The following is a 19310-nucleotide window of genomic DNA, read 5'->3' on the forward strand; positions in this document are numbered from 1 at the left end:
AGCACTGGGGGGAATTTAGTGAAACGTTTGAACTCCGATTTCGCGGGCTTTTTTTTCATCGCATTTTTTTTTTCAACTTTATAGGTTGAATTGGCATTTTTTATGATTTGTTTTGGTTAGTGCACACCGAAAGGTACCAGAATCTGCAAAGTTGTGTTTTACGTTGCATGTGACCTTTAAGTTCATAGTCTTGAATTTTGTGGACTCTGGGGCGGCGTTAGATGAGGCCATTAAGAGATTATCCTCCAACTCCACATATAAAGTACATGATTCCACAATACAAGCAATTGAAACGGAGCTGTGGCATATATACTGAAGCCGGTTTCAGCGTTAACATCAGCAACGTCAGCGGCGGCTGTTGATTTGACTGAAGTTAACGAGTCCCGGTTGGAGCATTTGAATTCGTTATTCCTGTGTCAGGGCAAGATGCTTTACGACCTATTGGGGCATGTCCGTACAGCGTGGTGTACGACAGTGATGTGTAGGATGGGTTTTTTAGCAGGAGGAGTTCAAGTGGCGTCTCATAAGAACTCAGAGGCCCTCTTCGGAAAAGCTATCCCGGAGGTTTATAAGGAACACACGGAGCTAACTAACACCCAGGTGTCATTGTCAGCATTCGAGGCCCTATCTTCTGCCTTACGTGACAGAGCTGGAACACGTGGCAGGGGGAATAAACGCTACATCCCGAGGAGGGAATCTGTCAGATCCGTCTTTGCCAGCCGATCATCGCAAGCCTACAGACTCAACCAGGGACGTCCCCGCCACCCCCGTCAGAGGGAAAGGGAAGTGCCCCTGTTCAAGATGTTGAAGGTGTTACCTGTCACGACTGCCCCCAGCTGAGCCAGTCTTTCCAAAAATGGGAGACTGGGCATATTTTGGAGGAACTGGTCTATCCTCGAAGATCCTTACGTTACAGTTTGTCTACATGAGCTTCAAGCGGCGGAAGTTTCTTTTGTGTACTTTACTCATCTAGACACATGCTCGCCAAACAGCATGGTTTACGAACAAGCCTAAATGCTAGCAAGGGAATCACCATTTGAACAAGATTTTGTGATGATCATTTATCTGCTACACCAGTGACGTTACATCTACAATCTGATTGGACCTCAAGAGACCCTGCACAGAATGTGATGTTATTATTCCAAGTGTTAGGAAGTCATCTACATTTGACTTACAGTCATTCAACGATGGAAAGATGTCGTTTACACACTGGAATAGCAGTCTACACAGCATCTTTTGATTGTTCAGACGGCATTGAGATTTTGTAACAGCAGACTCAACAGCAGTGAATGGCAGTTTCTGATCAGACAGCCAGCCAGCTATAAATAGACTTCCTTGGAATGTCAACACGTTCATAATGAGCAGCGTTGATGATCTGAAGACAAAGAACGACGCATCTTCACGGCATACAAGCTCATCATGGGAGAAGTCAACTCAGTCTACAGTTGGACTTCACTATCAGGCTACTAACTTAGCTCGGATGACTTGAGAATCTAACTCCTCGGGATTCGATTCATCACTGCATTGAGATATATCGCTGTCCAAGGATCGGGGGGTCGAAATTCAAGCCGATGATTAAAACAAGTTCTACTCTCTCCGTTATCACTATGTCAGTGATAATGTCTGCTCGATCTGCTCACGTCACCTCAGGATATGACCAGACGAAGACACCTACTACTACGTCTATGACAGCGGTTTCTGGGTCATGGTTTCATGTCTTGACCGGTTTATGACATCGGGCATCTTGAGACATACATACATGGGGAACTTGCCAGTCAATGTTTGCGCAGGAACTTACATATTAGAGCCGGCATTCAACTAACATCTTTAGGTAGACACATCTCTCCTAGGATGAAGTGCCCATCTAAACAACGAGGTTGCAACAGGATTCTGGAAGAAGGAAGATCGAGCTCTTCACATGAGCCAGTTAGGGATGAAAGTGGTGATGCATGTGATCCATCATTGGTCGACAACACCGAGAGACAAGCTACTGATGATCCAGATGGACAACTCAAAAGTAACCTTCTGCGTAAACAAGGGTCAAGAAGACCTCGATCTCTACTACACCTGACGTTTCTACTCTTCGACGCGGTCGACAGTCTGAATCTCCAAATAAAAGCATCTTGCATAAACAAAAGCATCTTACAACTTCATGGCAGACACCTTATCTAAGTTCTGGCTGCCTGCATGGGACCTGAATGTCGTGCTACAGCACTTGAGAGGTCGCACCTACGAGCTGCTGGACAGGTCATCATTTGACAATGTAATGAGGAAGATGGTGTTTCTGTTGGCGCTAGCTACAGCGGTGAGAGTTTGTGAAATTCACGCGCTGGATGTGGCTAGGGTCCGGTGTGAACAGACCAGACATCGTGCTGTACACTTGGGCCTTCTCTGAGATTTCCTGGCAAAGAACCAGCTGCCAGGTCAGCAGGAGGGCCAGACAGGTTATTCACCATCTCCCCTCTTACTGCTATCATTGGAGCAGAGAATTGGGAAGAGCAGTTCCTCTGCCCGGTTCAGGTCCTCAGATCATATATCAGAAAGTCCTCTCAGGGAACTAGGAAGAGGTTGTTCCTGCCCTTTTTCATGACTGCTAGAGGGGAAGTCACCAGGAACACAGTAGCCTAATGGTTGAGGCAGACCATCCTGGCGGCTTACGACGCACAGAATCTTCCGCACCTGTCGTCTAACAACCCGCATGAGATTGAGCGCTAGCATCAACAATGGTTCTGCACAGGAACTGTACAGTTCCCAACATCATGCCGGGATGCTTCTGGCAGTCCTCTGCAGTGTTTGCTAGCCATTATTTGTGGGACTTGGCGGTGGAAGATGTGGAGGGGCTGCAGTCTTTCGGACCGGTGGTTTGTACGTGACTTACTACTCTGTGGTTCCAGTCGACCTTTTTGAGAGATTGTTGCAGCAGACTGGTGAACGGTGTTTGTGAATCAGTAGTGGTCCCACTGCCCTGAGGCATATGTGGGATGATAGACATTTGACAGTCCTCTGGAGTCCTGCACCAGAGTCCTGTCTGTTGCATCCATATGCTATAGACCTATGGTAAGGTAAAGTAAAAGATTTGTTAAAATCTGAATATTTTAGATATTAAAATACTTACCTTACCATAGGATGGGTTAGTCCCTCCCAGTGCTGGATGCTCCTCCCCACTACAGACTCTTCGGACCGGGAAGTAAAAGCGAAGTTCTCGTGGAGTCTGCACGCATATGCAGTGGGGAGATCCAGATACTTCTGTATCATTACAGTCGTCAAATTCGAGTTAACCATTCAAGATTGAATAGCAATTCAACTCTGTCAGATCTCCTACTAAGCGAAGTATTTAAATATCTATAATATTTAGATTTTAACAATCCTTTTAGAAAGTGGTCTAATATAAGCATGTTATATATCAGAAAACACTTTCTTAAAAAGTACAAATACCTCACGTTATGCTGCTCAGTTCTCTTCCTCTACAACCATGTGTGGAAACGTGCTATGAACTAACTTGAATCAAATCTTGCTGGGCTCTGACCCCTGACCTCTGTCACCACCCCAACATCGGCACCTGTCAATCATCAGGTTGCTATTTCTCCACATACACGTGTTGACATTTATCTACCTCCACATCTGTATCCAAACTGCACATGCTTATGCATATTCAAATTGGGCCAATACAAATTATGGAATGGGATGCAAATTTGCATTGTGCAATATGAAGCGGAATGTGATTGTACTTTACAAACAGTGCTTGCGAGTCATAGATTCACTTCAGCTCCCACAAGTCAGAGCGCTGCTTTGGTTACACTGGTCATGTTGAGCCAGTGGGTCGTTTTCCCCCAAATTGGTGCCTACTCTTGGAGTGCCCGGAACGGTGTTCCAGATTGGTGGTTACTCAGTGTTCCTGGGAATGGAACATAACAACTTAACCCATTCAGCACCATAGGCCAAAAAATCAGCCACGACATCAAAAGTCCTCAGACACTGTAGGCCAAAAATTTCGGCCTTCAGAATTTTATAAAATTGTAGGAACCTAATGAACATATTATTCATTTATCAAATCTATCACTCTTCATAATGCTTCTCATCACTTATTACATTTCAAATGCCATATATTATTGACAGGATTGGAATTAGAAACTATTTTTCACATCAGAATTCTCAGTGAACAAATTAACAATGCTTAGAGGACATAATTAGACAAATCAAATAAACTGAAGAATAAACTCAACATCAGTATTCATGAAAGTTGTCAAATGAACATTATTGTCCCCCGCTGCAACATGGAACAAGGAACTATGTATTCAGCAGCATCCATACATAAGTCCTGTTTCTTCTTCTTCTTAATCTCATGAATTAAAGTACCCAATGTTTTCAAAATTGGTGACAGCCTACATTGGGGAATTACACAGACACCAATTTATTTAGGTGACCCTGGCCTTATTTTCAAGGTCACCATGACTCTTTGACCATTTTTCAAGATCTTGTTAACATGATATCTCATGAACTGCTGTACCAAATGTAGGTGACAGCCTACATCTCCCCCTCCAGTGCTGCTACCAAAAGTCATTGAGCAAATAAAACAGACCAAGAGGATACAACTTAATGGGCAACGAGACATTGGTTTCCAGCACTCATAGAGGAGGTAGGACAACCAACGCTACAACTACCAGACTGGAAAAATCTTCTTGTCCATCCCCACGCGAAACAAGCACAACCCATCTGTGTTACGACTTCACATGTGGAACGTATCAAAATCTGTTCAAAACCCAGGGGATACTCTACGAGACCAGCGAAAGCAGTTACGTTAGCCTTACAGAAATCCACTCGCATCCTGTATGATGACAAGTGGAAGCAGTCTGAGACATACGCCATGAAGAAAGGCTTCATGGCAATGAAGGCAACATATCCGCCGATAGAAGAATATTTATGTCACTTCCCACATTCCACAGGTCTGAAAGGCTCTACACTATCTACATATTTGGCAGCTCTCAGCTCAGTCGTCTCCATAGAAACAGGAACCAAGCTGACTAAAGAACCCGAGCTACTTGCCTTACTACACTCATTCAAGTCAAAAGCATAGATTTAGAGCTCCAGCGTGGGATTTAAACAATGTACTTGGCAGTATATGCCTCTGGTTGACTGGTGGTGAAAGAGTTAGACTTGACAACTTCTTGTTTATTGCATAGAGCAATGTTTTGTTGTAGGTTCTTACATCGTTATCAAGCCAAGAGTGAATACAACAAAATGATGAAAGGTATAATATATACATTGATTGTTTTACCAAACAGCAGATTAACATTAACAACAACACACAGTGCCCGGATCAGCGCTTACTCATAGAGTGCACGGTTCAGTCCGGTGCTTTCTACTTTGGTGGTGAGGACTACATCTTGCTCCAGATTCCGTGCTTTTGTTTAGGGCACTGCTTGTTCCTAGTTTGGCACTTTTACACAATCTGCTGGTTCAACACTTTCTCATAGGGTTCCCGGTTTGGAGCTGACTCATAATGTGCTGGTTCGACGCTTCTTCACAGCATTACCGGTTCAGTGCTTACTCGCAGAGTTCTCAGTTCAGCTCTTGCTTTCAGTGCATCACATGCTACCTGTTTGGCATTTCTTCTGTGCGACCATTGTTGCCATTGGGAAACTCTCTGTTTCTGAGTTCAACCGGTTCATCTTGTGATACTGGCACAATCATGGGATTTTGTCTCAGCAAGCCGGTTGCTTGACTTCCTTCGGTGGGGTTATCCACTGGTGTCCATCCCTTATTGGATCAGCTCAGTCTCCAAGTGCGCCACTTTCTCCAGTGCTTGATTATGTTTAATGCACTGCTCCAGGCTACATTTTTGTCTCATTTATCAGGATATTCGATGTTCCCTGATGAACTGTTTCTTCACCCTCCTATTCCAGGCACTAGACGTTGATGTTCACGAATAGTCATGTTATGGTGTCTTGCAGGGGATACTCATGGCCTGTTTCAACATCTGTGTCACCTTCCGTCTACATCATCTGCAAGTTTCTGGACAGCGGTGTCTAGATTTTTTGCAGCATGGTACCAGCAGTGATGCCTTGACCAGTAACAGGCGTCATTTTGTCTGGAATTTAGGCGTTAGTACTTGTCTGGTTAACTGTCGACCATGTTGTCTGGTTTGTAGCATTTGCATATGACGGACAGCTGTATGTTTACCAGAGAATTTTGCTTTTTGGTGGCACTATGAAGCACACTGACATTATTGCCTTGGTCTTGTAAGTGGATAACACATCCAGCTTTTTAATGCCAATGACAACAGTGCCATCCCCACTAAGAGCGGTATTGTCGGGAATTGTCAACCAGCGAAGAGAGACAGCTTACTGAGTGTGATACACTGAGGCGCCCCAGAATGTTTTCAATATGACAGTGTTTTTTTACCAACCTAATGTTAGTGCCGTATGCTTGTTCGTAAGGAGGAGCTGGTCGTGGTGATTCATATCTTCAACCACCTTAGTAAGGATGTTTCAGCCTACCCATGACGGACGTCAAGGAGGGAACCTGGGAACAATCCTGTTGACGGCGCTACCCATCAGGGACATTGCTACGTTTGCCTCTTGATGGCTTGCCATGAAAGGCAGAACATATGGCTTCAAAGGATGACAGGGACACTATGGTTTTCACGAGCTCAGCATGCTGAGGTAAATTTCAGGAATCTTCCCATCGAACAGAAAACGAGAGGTGAAAGGAGCTCATAAGAAGTGTCACTTGAATTCTACCTGCCTGAGCATTGGCTTCCATGCTTAATCTCCAATCATGTACATCGTCCTTCATCCCCTATCTGTGTTATGTAAACATAATCCTATCATGTGTAATGTATTACCATTGGCTTCCATCATTGTTATCATAACTGTCAGCTTCCTTTCAGTGCTTGTTTATACTGGCTTCCAGCTTTCGTTAATTCAATCCACTTGTTACTTTGTTATTGTTTACCTGTACATATGAATATAGCTCTGAACCCCATTTCATTCACCCGATGAAGGAGTAAGCTGATCACCTGATGAAGGAGTAAGCTGATCACCTGATGAAGGAGTAACCTGATCACCCGATGAAGGAGTAAGCATTAACTTCGAAACGTTGTGTTCCCATAATAAAGAAGTTGATATCCATAAAATCTCCATTCTTATTTTCTTATGTATTTTCACGTCTAAATGCCCTTTAAAGACTTAATAATTTGAACATTTTGGAAAATGGGTTTGAAATAACGATTGTAGTCAATTCTCTTGTCATTAAAGATGCTATAGCATACAGATCATGTTTGTCATGGAATCGGTTCCACCGTGTGTCCTCCATGGGCGTTCACAACTGCGATACAACATCTCCTCATGGCTTGGATGATGCCTCTGAACGCTGTCATATTTGTACCAACATGGCCCCAAGCTCCTGCAAGTTCTGTTGAAGATTCCTTACTTGACAGAGCCACCTGCCTAACACATCCCACACATGCTCTATAGGGTTCTTGTATGCAACACTGGGCATTGCGTTCTCCTCATCTTCTCCAAACTCTAACCCTTCCATCAGTAAAGGTTAGGGTTAGAATTGGTCCGTGATATGGTCAGCGTGCATGAAGACAAGCAGAGCGCAGGCAATTTCAAATGGTTTGGGCAGTCACTTGACCTCCAAACAATACATTCCCAGTGAATGAGGCAGTGACAAACCAATTACGCAAATGACGTAAGACAATGTGTCGGTCTTCTGCATGTGACGTCACATGTGGTCGACCAGGACGGGGGCAGTCAGCTGTGGTGCCACTTTGATGGACACGTGTCTTGAGATTATGGATGGTCTGTCAAGTGCATCCCATAACCCTCGCAACATCAGTGACAGACATACCCATATTCAGCATGCCAATGGCACGTTCATGCAGAATGTTTGACAGTCGTGGCATTGCAAATTAACAAATGATTAAAACCATGTTTTTCTGAGATGACAATCTACTCTGTCATGTCACATAAAGCATCACCAGGTTAACGTGAGAGACAACCACTGGCCTTGACTGTTTCATCAAGTAAGTGTGATTTGTCCTCCATTTGAAATGTTATAACGCATCTTCAAAAACTTCACACCTTTAGGCCTTTACATTTAGGCTCCATGGCCGAAAGCTGTGAACTAGGATTACACCTTCCAAGCAAAGTTTTCATTAGTCAACGTTGTTGTAACTGTTGTAGGTGTAGTTGCACTGTTGTAGATGTAGATGCACTGTTGCAGATGGAGATGCGTTCACGGGTGTTGGAGTACAAGCAGCAAAGAGAGGAGGAAGAGGAGTTCCTCCGGGCACAAGAGGAGAGGTGTGAGGAGGTGGAGCGTGAGAGGAGGCAGCAGCTGTCTGCCCGGGAAATTGTCAAGTTCAGAGACAGGGTCAGTACTGTATCCTCAGCTTATGTTCATTATACCAGCCTTCCAATGTGAAATCAAAACTGAAATCACCCCTCAAATCAGTGTGCAGTTACACATGGTAAGTAGAAAAGATAGCAGGAGACCAGTTGTGAAGTTTGTTGTGCATTAAAAAGGGGGTCTTATTTCATTCAAGGCAAGTCATTCTCCTTTTTTTCATGTTATAATATATGTTCTTTTAACGGTCACATGCAACGTAAAACACAGCTTTGCAGATTTTGACACCCTTCAGAATGCACTTACCGAAACAAAGCATCAAAAATGCCAATTCAACCCATAAAGTTGAAAAAAAAACGCAATGAAAAATAGCCCATGAAATCGAAGTCTTGTCATTAGCCTGTCTGTTAATGACAATTTGCAATGCACAACTTCAATCACTGAGCAAATGCAATTTGTGGAGCACCTTTAGAATTCAGCACCACAATTTCTCATGAGGACGTTCCCAGCTGTAGGTCACATGTCAGTGAGACAGGCAACCAGTTTGTGAGAAGCCGTCAGACGCGAACCCACGACCTTCAGATTGTTAGCCCGACAGCTAACCGACTGAGCTATGTCCACATTGTTGCACAATGTGCAAATTTAGCTGGTCATTCCTGTGAGGTCAAGGAAATGAACGGAAAGAGTTGAATTGGTTGCGGACAATTACGAAGTTTACGAGTAGACTTGGTGCCTCATGCTTCAATCTTCTGACGGTTGCCGAATGGTCCCGATATCATTTGGCACGATCGTCCTATTCCGTAATGTACAAGATACCGTGCTGTGTTGAATGAGTCGATATGGCTCGAACTGAAAACGGTTGTTGACGTCAGGCGTCAGACGTTGATTTCACGGTGCATGCATAAATGGCATGCTTGTATAAAAATCATTGGGTGCTTTCGTGACTGAAAAGTGTTGTAGGGAACACAGTAAGGATAGTGTGGATCGCGCTAAGGAATGAGTGAGACATGGGCATGTTTGGTGAGTTAGACTTCGAATCATTTTTGAAAATATGTAGATCTAGAGGTGAAAGTTGCTGGAGGCCAATTTCCATTAGCCCAAAATTTTGACATTAAACCATTTCATCGTATATTTAACTTTTGACGTTTTTTCTTTGTGAACAAAGTATTAAAAATGGAAAAGGAAAACAATTGGTACTCATGCATTTACCTAGTACATTGGATTTGGTCCCTTACCCTAGCCCTAGCCCTAGCCCTAACCCTAACCCTAACCCTAACCCTGTACCCTAACCCTAAACCTAAACCTAAACCTAACCCTAACCCTTGGAATAATCCTAATAAATAGAATACGCTCACCGAACGGGCACAAAAATGGCTGACATATCCAGTGTAATGAATTCTTACCGCTTCGAGAAATAAATATTGCCTTGTAATGGTGCAAATTACTGAATGACAAAGATATATATGTATATTAGTTTACAGTTATAATTCATTTGACCCAAACAGTCACGTTTGAAACCGAAATATAGAATATATTTAGATTATTTTACATTAACCAAAACTGCGAATAAGAAAACATGGCACAATGTGACCAATGTAAGTCATTCTTACTAAATTTAAAAATAGAAAATATATAAATACACAAAATATAATACCTCAGCACCTTTTAATACCAAGAAATATGAGCATATTAGTCAAAAACGAAAAAATATTGAAAACGGGTACTTGCGAAAAATTGCGCATCCTCCGGGAACTACTACTGGAAACTCTCAACATCGTTGGGTTTCTGTAATGCCATGGCTGGTAGAGATGAAACATCAGTGAGCGGAGCTTATACACACTCGCTGAGCTTGACGACCTCGTTGCTATGCCAGCATCATAGGGCATTGTTTCAAGAACATGCTTTTGAACAAAATCACCTGCAACGTGTCTTTAAAGTTTGTGGTGCTGTATTCTAAAGGTAGGCCCAATTTGAAATTAACACCTATCTGGCTTTTAAGCTATAAACCCAGAGCCAGCTAGGTGTGTCAGCAAATGAACCAGTGGCCAATGAGAAGGCTTCGTTACACTTGAGTGCACACCCACCGGCTTCGACTGGGTTCAGTATAAATGATAACTGTGTTTGAATTATATTTGCATTTTGGTGGCGTGTGACCTTGAGTGTATGGCTTAATTTTCACAACTGTCACAAACACCTGAAGGAATTATGTAACTACAATGGCACTGATAAGCTATATGTAATTGTCTTACTGTGATATTTCAACAGTTTTACTTCCTTTGTCATATAATCAACGCCTCCTCTGTCTGTCTCTCCGTCCGTCCGTAATCATTTTGTTTCCAGAGCATAACTCAGAAATCGTTCAATATTTGTAGACCAAACTTGATAGATATAATAATCTCAACCTATAGTTGTGTCTTTTGCTATTTACATAGTTTGGGTATATTTTTTTTTTTTTTTTTTTGTTTTTCCATGGAACATTTTGGTGTTAGCCTAATGGTGGGGTGGGCTTCGTTTCTGGAGCAGAACTCAAAAACCATTCAGTATTTTCCGCAAAACTTGGTAGATATATCAGTGAGAACTTAAACTGGTGCTTTTTGCTATTTACAGGTTTTTATTGATATAGGCGATGTCTCATCTGTCCATCAGTCCACCGTTCGTCCGTTATCATTTTGTTTCCAGAGCATAACTCAGAAACCGTTCAATATTTTTAGACCAAACTTGATAGATATAGTAATCTCAGCCTATGGTTGTGTCTTTTGCTATTTACATAGTTTGGGCATTTATATTTTTTTTGTTTTTCCATGGAACATTTCGGTGTTAGTATTTTTGCTGTGCCTTTTGCTGTGTACAGCAGGTTTATGTGATTTATTATTTTCCCAGTTTCCCTAGAGTCTCAAAATGGAGGGAGGGGCCAGAACTAAAAAAACGTTCAATATTTTTCTGCGAAACTTGGTAGATATATCAGTCAGAAGCTGAAGTGGTGCTTTTTGCTATGTACAGATTTTAGTGATTTATTATTTTCTCAGTTTCAATGGAACGTTTTTGACTTACTCTCAAAAGTGAGAGGTGTGTTTCGTTTCCAGAGCGGAACTCAAAAACTTTTTAATATCTGTCTGTAAAACTTGGTAGATATGTGTGGCAGACCCCAAAGTGGTGCCTTTTGGTTTTGTAAGGTTTTTGTGATTTCTTGTTTTCCATGGAAACGTTTTGGACTTAGTCTCAAAATGGAGGGATGGGCTTCGTTCCCAAAGCACAACGCCCAAACCGTTTCATATCTTTCAACAGATCTTGGCAGATATATGAGAAATTGTGACTTTACCGATTACAGATATATGCCATTTATAATTTTCATGAATTCCATGGAAACAATTCAAACTTAGTCTGAGAAAACAATGAGTAACTGTCAGATGATTTGTCCTTTCAAACATGTAGGGGCCAGGTGGATGTGTCATCTTCTGATGAATCTTTTCGTAATTTATTATTTTCCCGGTTTCCATGGAAATGTTTCGAACTTAATCTCAAAATGGAGGGATGGGCTTCATTTCCAGAGCACAACTCAAAAACTGTTCAATATTTTTCTGCAAAACTTGGTAGATATAACATTCAGAACCTAAAGTGGTGCCTTTTGCTATTTACAGGTTTTTTTGATAAATTTTTTAATCCATGGAAACGTTTTGGACTCAGTCTCAAAATGGAGGGATGGGCTTCGTTGCTGGAGCAGAACTCAAAAACTTCTAAATCTCTTTCTGCAAAACTTGGCAGATATGTTTGGCAGACCCCAAGGTGGTGGTGCCTTTTTCTATTTACAATGTTTTGGCATGTTTATTTTTCCTGGTTTCCATTGAAACAATTCTGACTTAGTCTCAAAATGGAGGGATAGACCTCGTTTCCAGAGCACAACTCGAAAACCATTTCATATCTTTCAACAGATCTTGGTAGATATATGAGACAGATCTTGAAGTGGTGCCTTTTGCTGTTTACAGATATATGGCATTTATATTTTTCATTACTTCCATGGAAACAATTCAAACTTAATTTTAGAAAACATCAAGCAACTGTCAGATGATTTGTCCTTTCAAATATGTGCAGGCTGGGGGGATATGTCATCTTCTGATGACTCTTGTTGACTTATCTGTACTATAATATTATCAGTCATCATGATGGTGTTTTGTTGGATAGGATCTGAGAGCAGTTTCGGAGAAGGTTATGAAGAAGAAAGCAAAAGAAGAAGAAGAAGAAAGAGAAAAACAGAAGAAGATGGCCAGAATTAAACAACAGGCAAGAATTAACAGTTTATTACTTTTCACACTTTTATTCGATGGTATGCTGAAATATTGTTTTTGGTTTGTGACTGTGACTTTGTTCCAATGTATTGGCCTGAACATTTCAGGTGGAGATGTTTGTTCCGCGAGATCCAGACCGACTGTACAAGCCAACCAAAGGCTGGAAGGAGAGACTAAAAGAACCAGGACCCATTGGGGGAGGGCAGGTGCTTCAGATGCCTCACAGGTACATCTGCAATCAGGTCGTTGTTCAGCTTGGAAGCTGGGCTTGTTAGTGTTTCACAGTGTCATCATACCACAGAAACAAGAAGTTCTAAGATATCCCTATATTCAATGGAATTATAACATTTTTCCTTATCCTTACTCATGCTATTATACTTATCTCCTCCCTCTATGGGAAGATAGTGGAACACTTGAAATCCCTTGAAGTTCCCTTCTAATTGAAGCAGACGTACAATACACTCACTCTCAGAAGCCTGCCTTTCCTGCCAATATGGTCACATGACCAGCCATGCTTGTCACTCTCTTCTTCATCGCCCGACGAGGATGGTTGGAGGCACCTTGGGTCCTGATACAGCTTTTATTTCGGTCCTGTAAACTAAATTGTGTCATATTCAGTTTTGGGACTGCAAATATTAGTGTCTTAATGTAAAATTATTGTTGAAATTTATAAATTTTCATGTGTTGTGGACACGTTTTCTTCAACTGAAGATGATGAAATCATGCTCCCAATTTAAGTAACGGCTGTCGGCAGTTGATCTGCATATATTATGTCCTTCATGCAAACCTCTTTCTTTTTCCACTGTTCTCTATGAACTTTGTAAGATTCAGAATTTGCAGTATATTTGTATACTGTACAAAGCCATACTATGGACAAACAACATAGGCTCTCTCAAGTCATGTCTGAATCGGTTGATTCTGCGCCCAGTAACTGTTTGTTGATCACAGCTGACATTCATGATTTTAGTGATCAGTCAGACTTTCTTCGGGTGCATGGTCAAGATACCAGCGAGACTTCGTCTAGATCACAGAAGAAGCCATCTTCAGAATTGGGATCATCTCATCCTAAAAATTGAAGTCATCATCATCTAAGACTAAGTCTTCCACTACCAGATCAGCGCTAAGTCTTCCACTACTAGATCAGCGCTAAGTCTTCCACTACTAGATCAGCGCTAAGTCTTCCACTACTAGATCAGCGCTAAGTCTTCCACTACTAGATCAGCGCTAAGTCTTCCACTACTAGATCAGCGCTAAGTCTTCCACTACTAGAACTGCGCTAAGTCTTCAACTACTAGATCAGCGCTAAGTCTTCCACTACTAGATCAGCGTTAAGTCTTCCACTACTAGATCAGCACTGAGTCTTCCACTACTAGATCAGCGCTAAGTCTTCCACTACTAGATCAGCGCTGAGTCTTCAACTACTAGATCAGCGCTGAGCCTTCAACTACTAGATCAGCGCTAAGTCTTCAACTACTAGATCAGCGCTAAGTCTTCAACTACTAGATCAGCGCTAAGTCTTCCACTACTAGATCAGCGCTGAGTCTTCAACTACTAGATCAGCGCTAAGTCTTCCACTACTAGATCAGCGCTAAGTCTTCCACTACTAGATCAGCGCTAAGTCTTCAACTACTAGATCAGCGCTGAGTCTTCAACTACTAGATCAGCGCTGAGTCTTCAACTACTAGATCAGCACTAAGTCTTCCACTACTAGATCAGCGCTGAGTCTTCAACTACTAGATCAGCACTAAGTCTTCCACTACTAGATCAGCGCTGAGTCTTCAACTACTAGATCAGCGCTAAGTCTTCAACTACTAGATCAGCGCTGAGTCTTCAACTACTAGATCAGCGCTAAGTCTTCCACTACAAGATCAGCGCTAAGTCTTCCACTACTAGATCAGCGCTAAGTCTTCAACTACTAGATCAGCACTAAGTCTTCAACTACTAGATCAGCGCTAAGTCTTCCACTACTAGATCAGCGCTAAGTCTTCAACTACTAGATCAGCACTGAGTCTTCCACTACTAGATCAGCGCTAAGTCTTCCACTACTAGATCAGCGCTGAGTCTTCAACTACTAGATCAGCGCTGAGCCTTCAACTACTAGATCAGCGCTAAGTCTTCAACTACTAGATCAGCGCTAAGTCTTCAACTACTAGATCAGCGCTAAGTCTTCCACTACTAGATCAGCGCTGAGTCTTCAACTACTAGATCAGCGCTAAGTCTTCCACTACTAGATCAGCGCTAAGTCTTCCACTACTAGATCAGCGCTGAGTCTTCAACTACTAGATCAGCACTGAGTCTTCAACTACTAGATCAGCACTAAGTCTTCCACTACTAGATCAGCGCTGAGTCTTCAACTACTAGATCAGCACTAAGTCTTCCACTACTAGATCAGCGCTGAGTCTTCAACTACTAGATCAGCGCTAAGTCTTCAACTACTAGATCAGCGCTGAGTCTTCAACTACTAGATCAGCGCTAAGTCTTCAACTACTAGATCAGCGCTAAGTCTTCCACTACTAGATCAGCGCTAAGTCTTCAACTACTAGATCAGCACTAAGTCTTCAACTACTAGATCAGCGCTGATAAGATTCTACTAAGTCCTTCAGTGATGACATCGTCCCTCCTGATGGACGTCACATCTACGATGAACCCCAACAACCACTTCCTGAGGTACAGATATCAGCACTCATGATCAACATTCAGCGTCTGCTAGACCTTCATCAACTACACTGACAGGAACACTGCAGCCTTCATAGAGTCTACTTTCTACACAGTCATCTACAACATCTACACTCAACACATCAGATGCTTTTGTGAATCAACCGCCACTGCATGCACCACAGTCACTGGACACCGGCCTCTTCATGCAACAGTTCACCACTCATATGATGAATTAGATGGATCGCTGTTGGAAGAGGACCGGAAACGTCAGTCAGCAGTAGTCAACTACAGTCACCTTATGAGACGGTTCATCAGCTGCAATAGATGAGTTGGATGAAGAGGAGGCATCGGATGAATGCTCCTGTTGATGGAAATCATCACCATCGGCTGTATCATCACATCACATTTTGGATGAAGCTCATTCCATCAACTCGCCAAGTGCTCACACTCATGGATCCTGCTACAGCCACAAGTGTTCACGGTCTACATCTGTGGTCATCGTTCATCTTCTCCTTAATTGAATGGGGATTCACGCGAGCATGCGCAAAGGCATTTGTGGAATGGAAGTTTATCCAGGGATACGCACAGATAAGAAGATCATGATGATGTTCACTGCATGGACATTGTTCCCCACTCGCAAATGCATTCATGGAAGGACAGAGAGGTTTCAATGGACAGTGATAGATGTGAGACATCATTGATCATCATCAGCAGAGTCATCTTCACAGACTCAGAGATCATGTTGTGGATTATGATCTCCGATATCTACAATCTCTGAAACTATGTCAATGGCCTGTTAGATGGCAACTAAGTACCAGCGCTCGTTCATTCCCTTTACATCACATGGAGCCCTTTATGAAAGCGTCCAATATAGATGAGGCCTACAAGCTCTTCAGTGAGATCCTACAAAGTGGAGGAGAATGTTTTCTACTGGGTCCTGCAAAACATTGCTCTCAGTGCTCATTGAATGGTCTTGATTTTGATGGTAAAAGTATTCCATTCTCACAGAAAGTAAGAGATCTTGGTGTCATCCTTGATTCTGACCTATCTTTGGATGATCACATGTCTCTCTAAGATCTGCTTTGCAGCTCTATGCATTATCAGTTCCATTAGCCAATGCCTGACTATGGAACTGGCAAAAACTTTCACCTTATCCCATGTAATGACCCGTCTGGACTTTTGTAACTCCGTCCTTGCCAGTGCAAACAAATCACAAATCCAGAGACTTCAAAGAATCCAAAATGCTACTGCACATGTCATCACTAGGTCAAAGAAGTTTGATCATATCTCTCTTGTCCTTCAATCTCTTCACTGGCTTCCAATCAAGAACTATATCCACTTCAAACTCCTCTGCCTCACCTACTGCTGCCTGTCCGGAAGCACTCCTGCTTATCTCTATAATCTACTTATGCCATACAAACCAGCTTGATCCCTTCGTTCTCAGGACAAAAACCTTCTGCTTGTTCCTAGAGTTAACAGTGTTCGCTACAGCAGCAGATCATACGCAGTTTCAACACCCTGGAATGATCTGCCCCTTGCTCTCCAGAACACCTGTGACTTCTCTAGATTCCAGTCAAAACTGAAAAGTCACCTCTTTCATATGTCTTTCCAACTGTTCTGAACTCTTTATATAGCGTAGCGCTTTGAGCATACTTCAGTATGGATATTATTACAAGCAACTGGCTCAGCTGGATACAACCACTCGGTGTCCTTTCTTCAAACTCAGCCATTCCAGGGCTATCAGCCAGAGACTGAAGAAGAAATGATCTTCTGTGTGCTAACCACTCAGATGAATCATCAAGAATTCATTTTGGAGCATCTAGCCTCTACATCTGCGGGATTGAATCTAATACGCCGGCAAGGTTTGTTATCAGCATCATCTTGGGGTGACAGCTTTACTTAACCCTTGTATCGGGCTCTCTGGTCACCATCTGTGGGAAGTATTGATGATAAAGTAGATTGACACTCTGACAACGGTCCATAAGCAGACATCTCAGCATTACTCCAACAAGTCAAAGTTCTACTTGGTCCAGAGAGTGAGAGACAAAGATGTACAACGCTAATGGTGGCAATAGATCTTTTCGCTGCTCAGCCGGAGGAAGCAGATGTTACCATGGAACAGGACATCCTGCCAGGGGCACTCAAGGAGGAAAATACTGAAGATCAGTCTTCCACCCCTAGATGTTCCCATACAACCTTCATAAGTGGGTGGACATCTACAATGCTACTGGAATAATTAGGGTCTTCTCAATGACGATTTCGTCATGAGCATTACGAGATGGCTATAAGATCCCACTACAGGCAGCACCACCGCTTACAAGAGACACAGCACTCTTTGTGTACGGCAGGGATCAATGACGCCATATCATTTCTACTGGAGAAAAGTGCAGTCAAAAAACTACACCTGGATAGATTAACAGCAAGATTCTACTCCCCAATCTCTTTCTGGTACTCAAGAAAAACTCCAAGGAAAGGTTTCGACTGACATACAACATGAAGGAGTTCAACAAGGATTACCTACTGAAACCAGAACGCTTCAGAAGTGAGGCATCTCATCCATCCAGCGGATTATCTCACCAGCATTGATCTACAAGATGCCTACCTACACATTCCAATTCATCGGGGCTCCAGGAAATATCTGCGCTTCCTATTCAACGGTCAACATTACCAGTGGACAGTTCTACTCTTTGGAATATCTTCAGATGGGACAGCTCTGCCAGACAACTTGAGACCATATATACTATGGTGGATTCACCATGAATGTCAAGAGCAGGTCTACAAAAAACATCTCTGCTTAGATGCATTGCTACAAGGTTGGGGTGCTCACCTGGACGACAGTGTGGTAGCAGGAATCTGGATGAGCAGTGAATGCTTGCAGCATATCAACCACCTGGATATGAAAGCTGTAACAAGCGCAGTGCGTCATTGGTCGACAGCCCCTAGGAACAAACTACTGATGGTTCATACTGACAACTCCACAGTAGCGTTCTACATAAACAAGCAAGGATCAACATGATCTCACACACTGCTACAGCTGACCTTTCCACTCGACATCATTGACGACTTTAACCTCCACATAAAGGCATGTCACATCCCAGGTGCACGCAACGTCATGGCCGACACACTGTCACTCCTTCTACAACCATCCCCAACGGAATGGATGCTAAATCAAGAGGCGTTTCGACTCATCAGTTAGACATTCAGATCTTCTCAAATAGACCTATTTGCCACAAGGTTCAACAAGCTGATACCAACATTTGTATGTCCAGTGCTGATTCCGTAAGTGTGGGCAATCTCGTGGGAAGGCAGAATTCTTACGGGTTCCCCCTTTAGTACTACTGCTGAAAGTCAACGGAAGCATGAAACAGATGATGCTGATTCAGCTGATTTTGGTCACACCTTATTGGCAAGCAAGAGATTCTTCCCAGTTCTCATCAAAGAACTAGGACAACCCAAACTACAACTGCCAGAGTGGAAGAACCATCCATCCGCACACCAAACAAACACATGGCAATCTGACATTGTTCCAACTTCACATCTGGATCGTATCAAGGCCTCATCAAGAATATTGTACTTCAGTGGCAGTCACCCTAGCTCTATGAAGATTTACCCGTACCTTATAAGACAATAAATGGACGCAATATGAAAGATACGCCAGACAGAAAGATTCTACATCCTCAGCATACTTGGTGGCACTCAGCTCTGTTATCACTATGAAAACAGGGATCAAGCTGACTAAAGTACCTGAAGTACTTGCCTTACTATGATCATTCAAGCTGGAAGGCCAACAGCTCAGATTTAAGGCTTCAGCTTGGGGTTTGATTCATACTACAACACCTCATGAGTGATGTCTATGAGTCACTAGGCCGGACATCACTTGAATTATTGATACATAGAGGATACTAAACTCTCTTCCGTGTAATACCATTTTTGTTAAACAAGTTTAAATGATTTGGTATCAAACGAGCGAAAGCGAGTTTCATACCAAATCTTTAACGAGTTTAATGAAAATGGTAT

General features: G+C 42.6%; 1 protein-coding gene across 2 annotated transcripts in view; it reads left to right on the forward strand.

Annotated features, from left to right (window-relative positions):
* Positions 1–19310, forward strand: part of LOC137278688 (coiled-coil domain-containing protein 112-like) — a 52731-nt gene that overhangs the window by 28920 nt on the left and 4501 nt on the right. For both annotated transcript variants that reach the window (XM_067811197.1, XM_067811196.1), the window contains 3 exons: positions 8230–8379; positions 12532–12630; positions 12743–12861. In XM_067811197.1, coding sequence (XP_067667298.1) covers positions 8230–8379; positions 12532–12630; positions 12743–12861 — 368 coding nt within the window. The remainder of the gene's footprint in view (positions 1–8229; positions 8380–12531; positions 12631–12742; positions 12862–19310) is intronic.

This window comes from Haliotis asinina, chromosome 3, assembly GCF_037392515.1.
Source record: "Haliotis asinina isolate JCU_RB_2024 chromosome 3, JCU_Hal_asi_v2, whole genome shotgun sequence".
NCBI lineage: Eukaryota > Metazoa > Mollusca > Gastropoda > Lepetellida > Haliotidae > Haliotis > Haliotis asinina.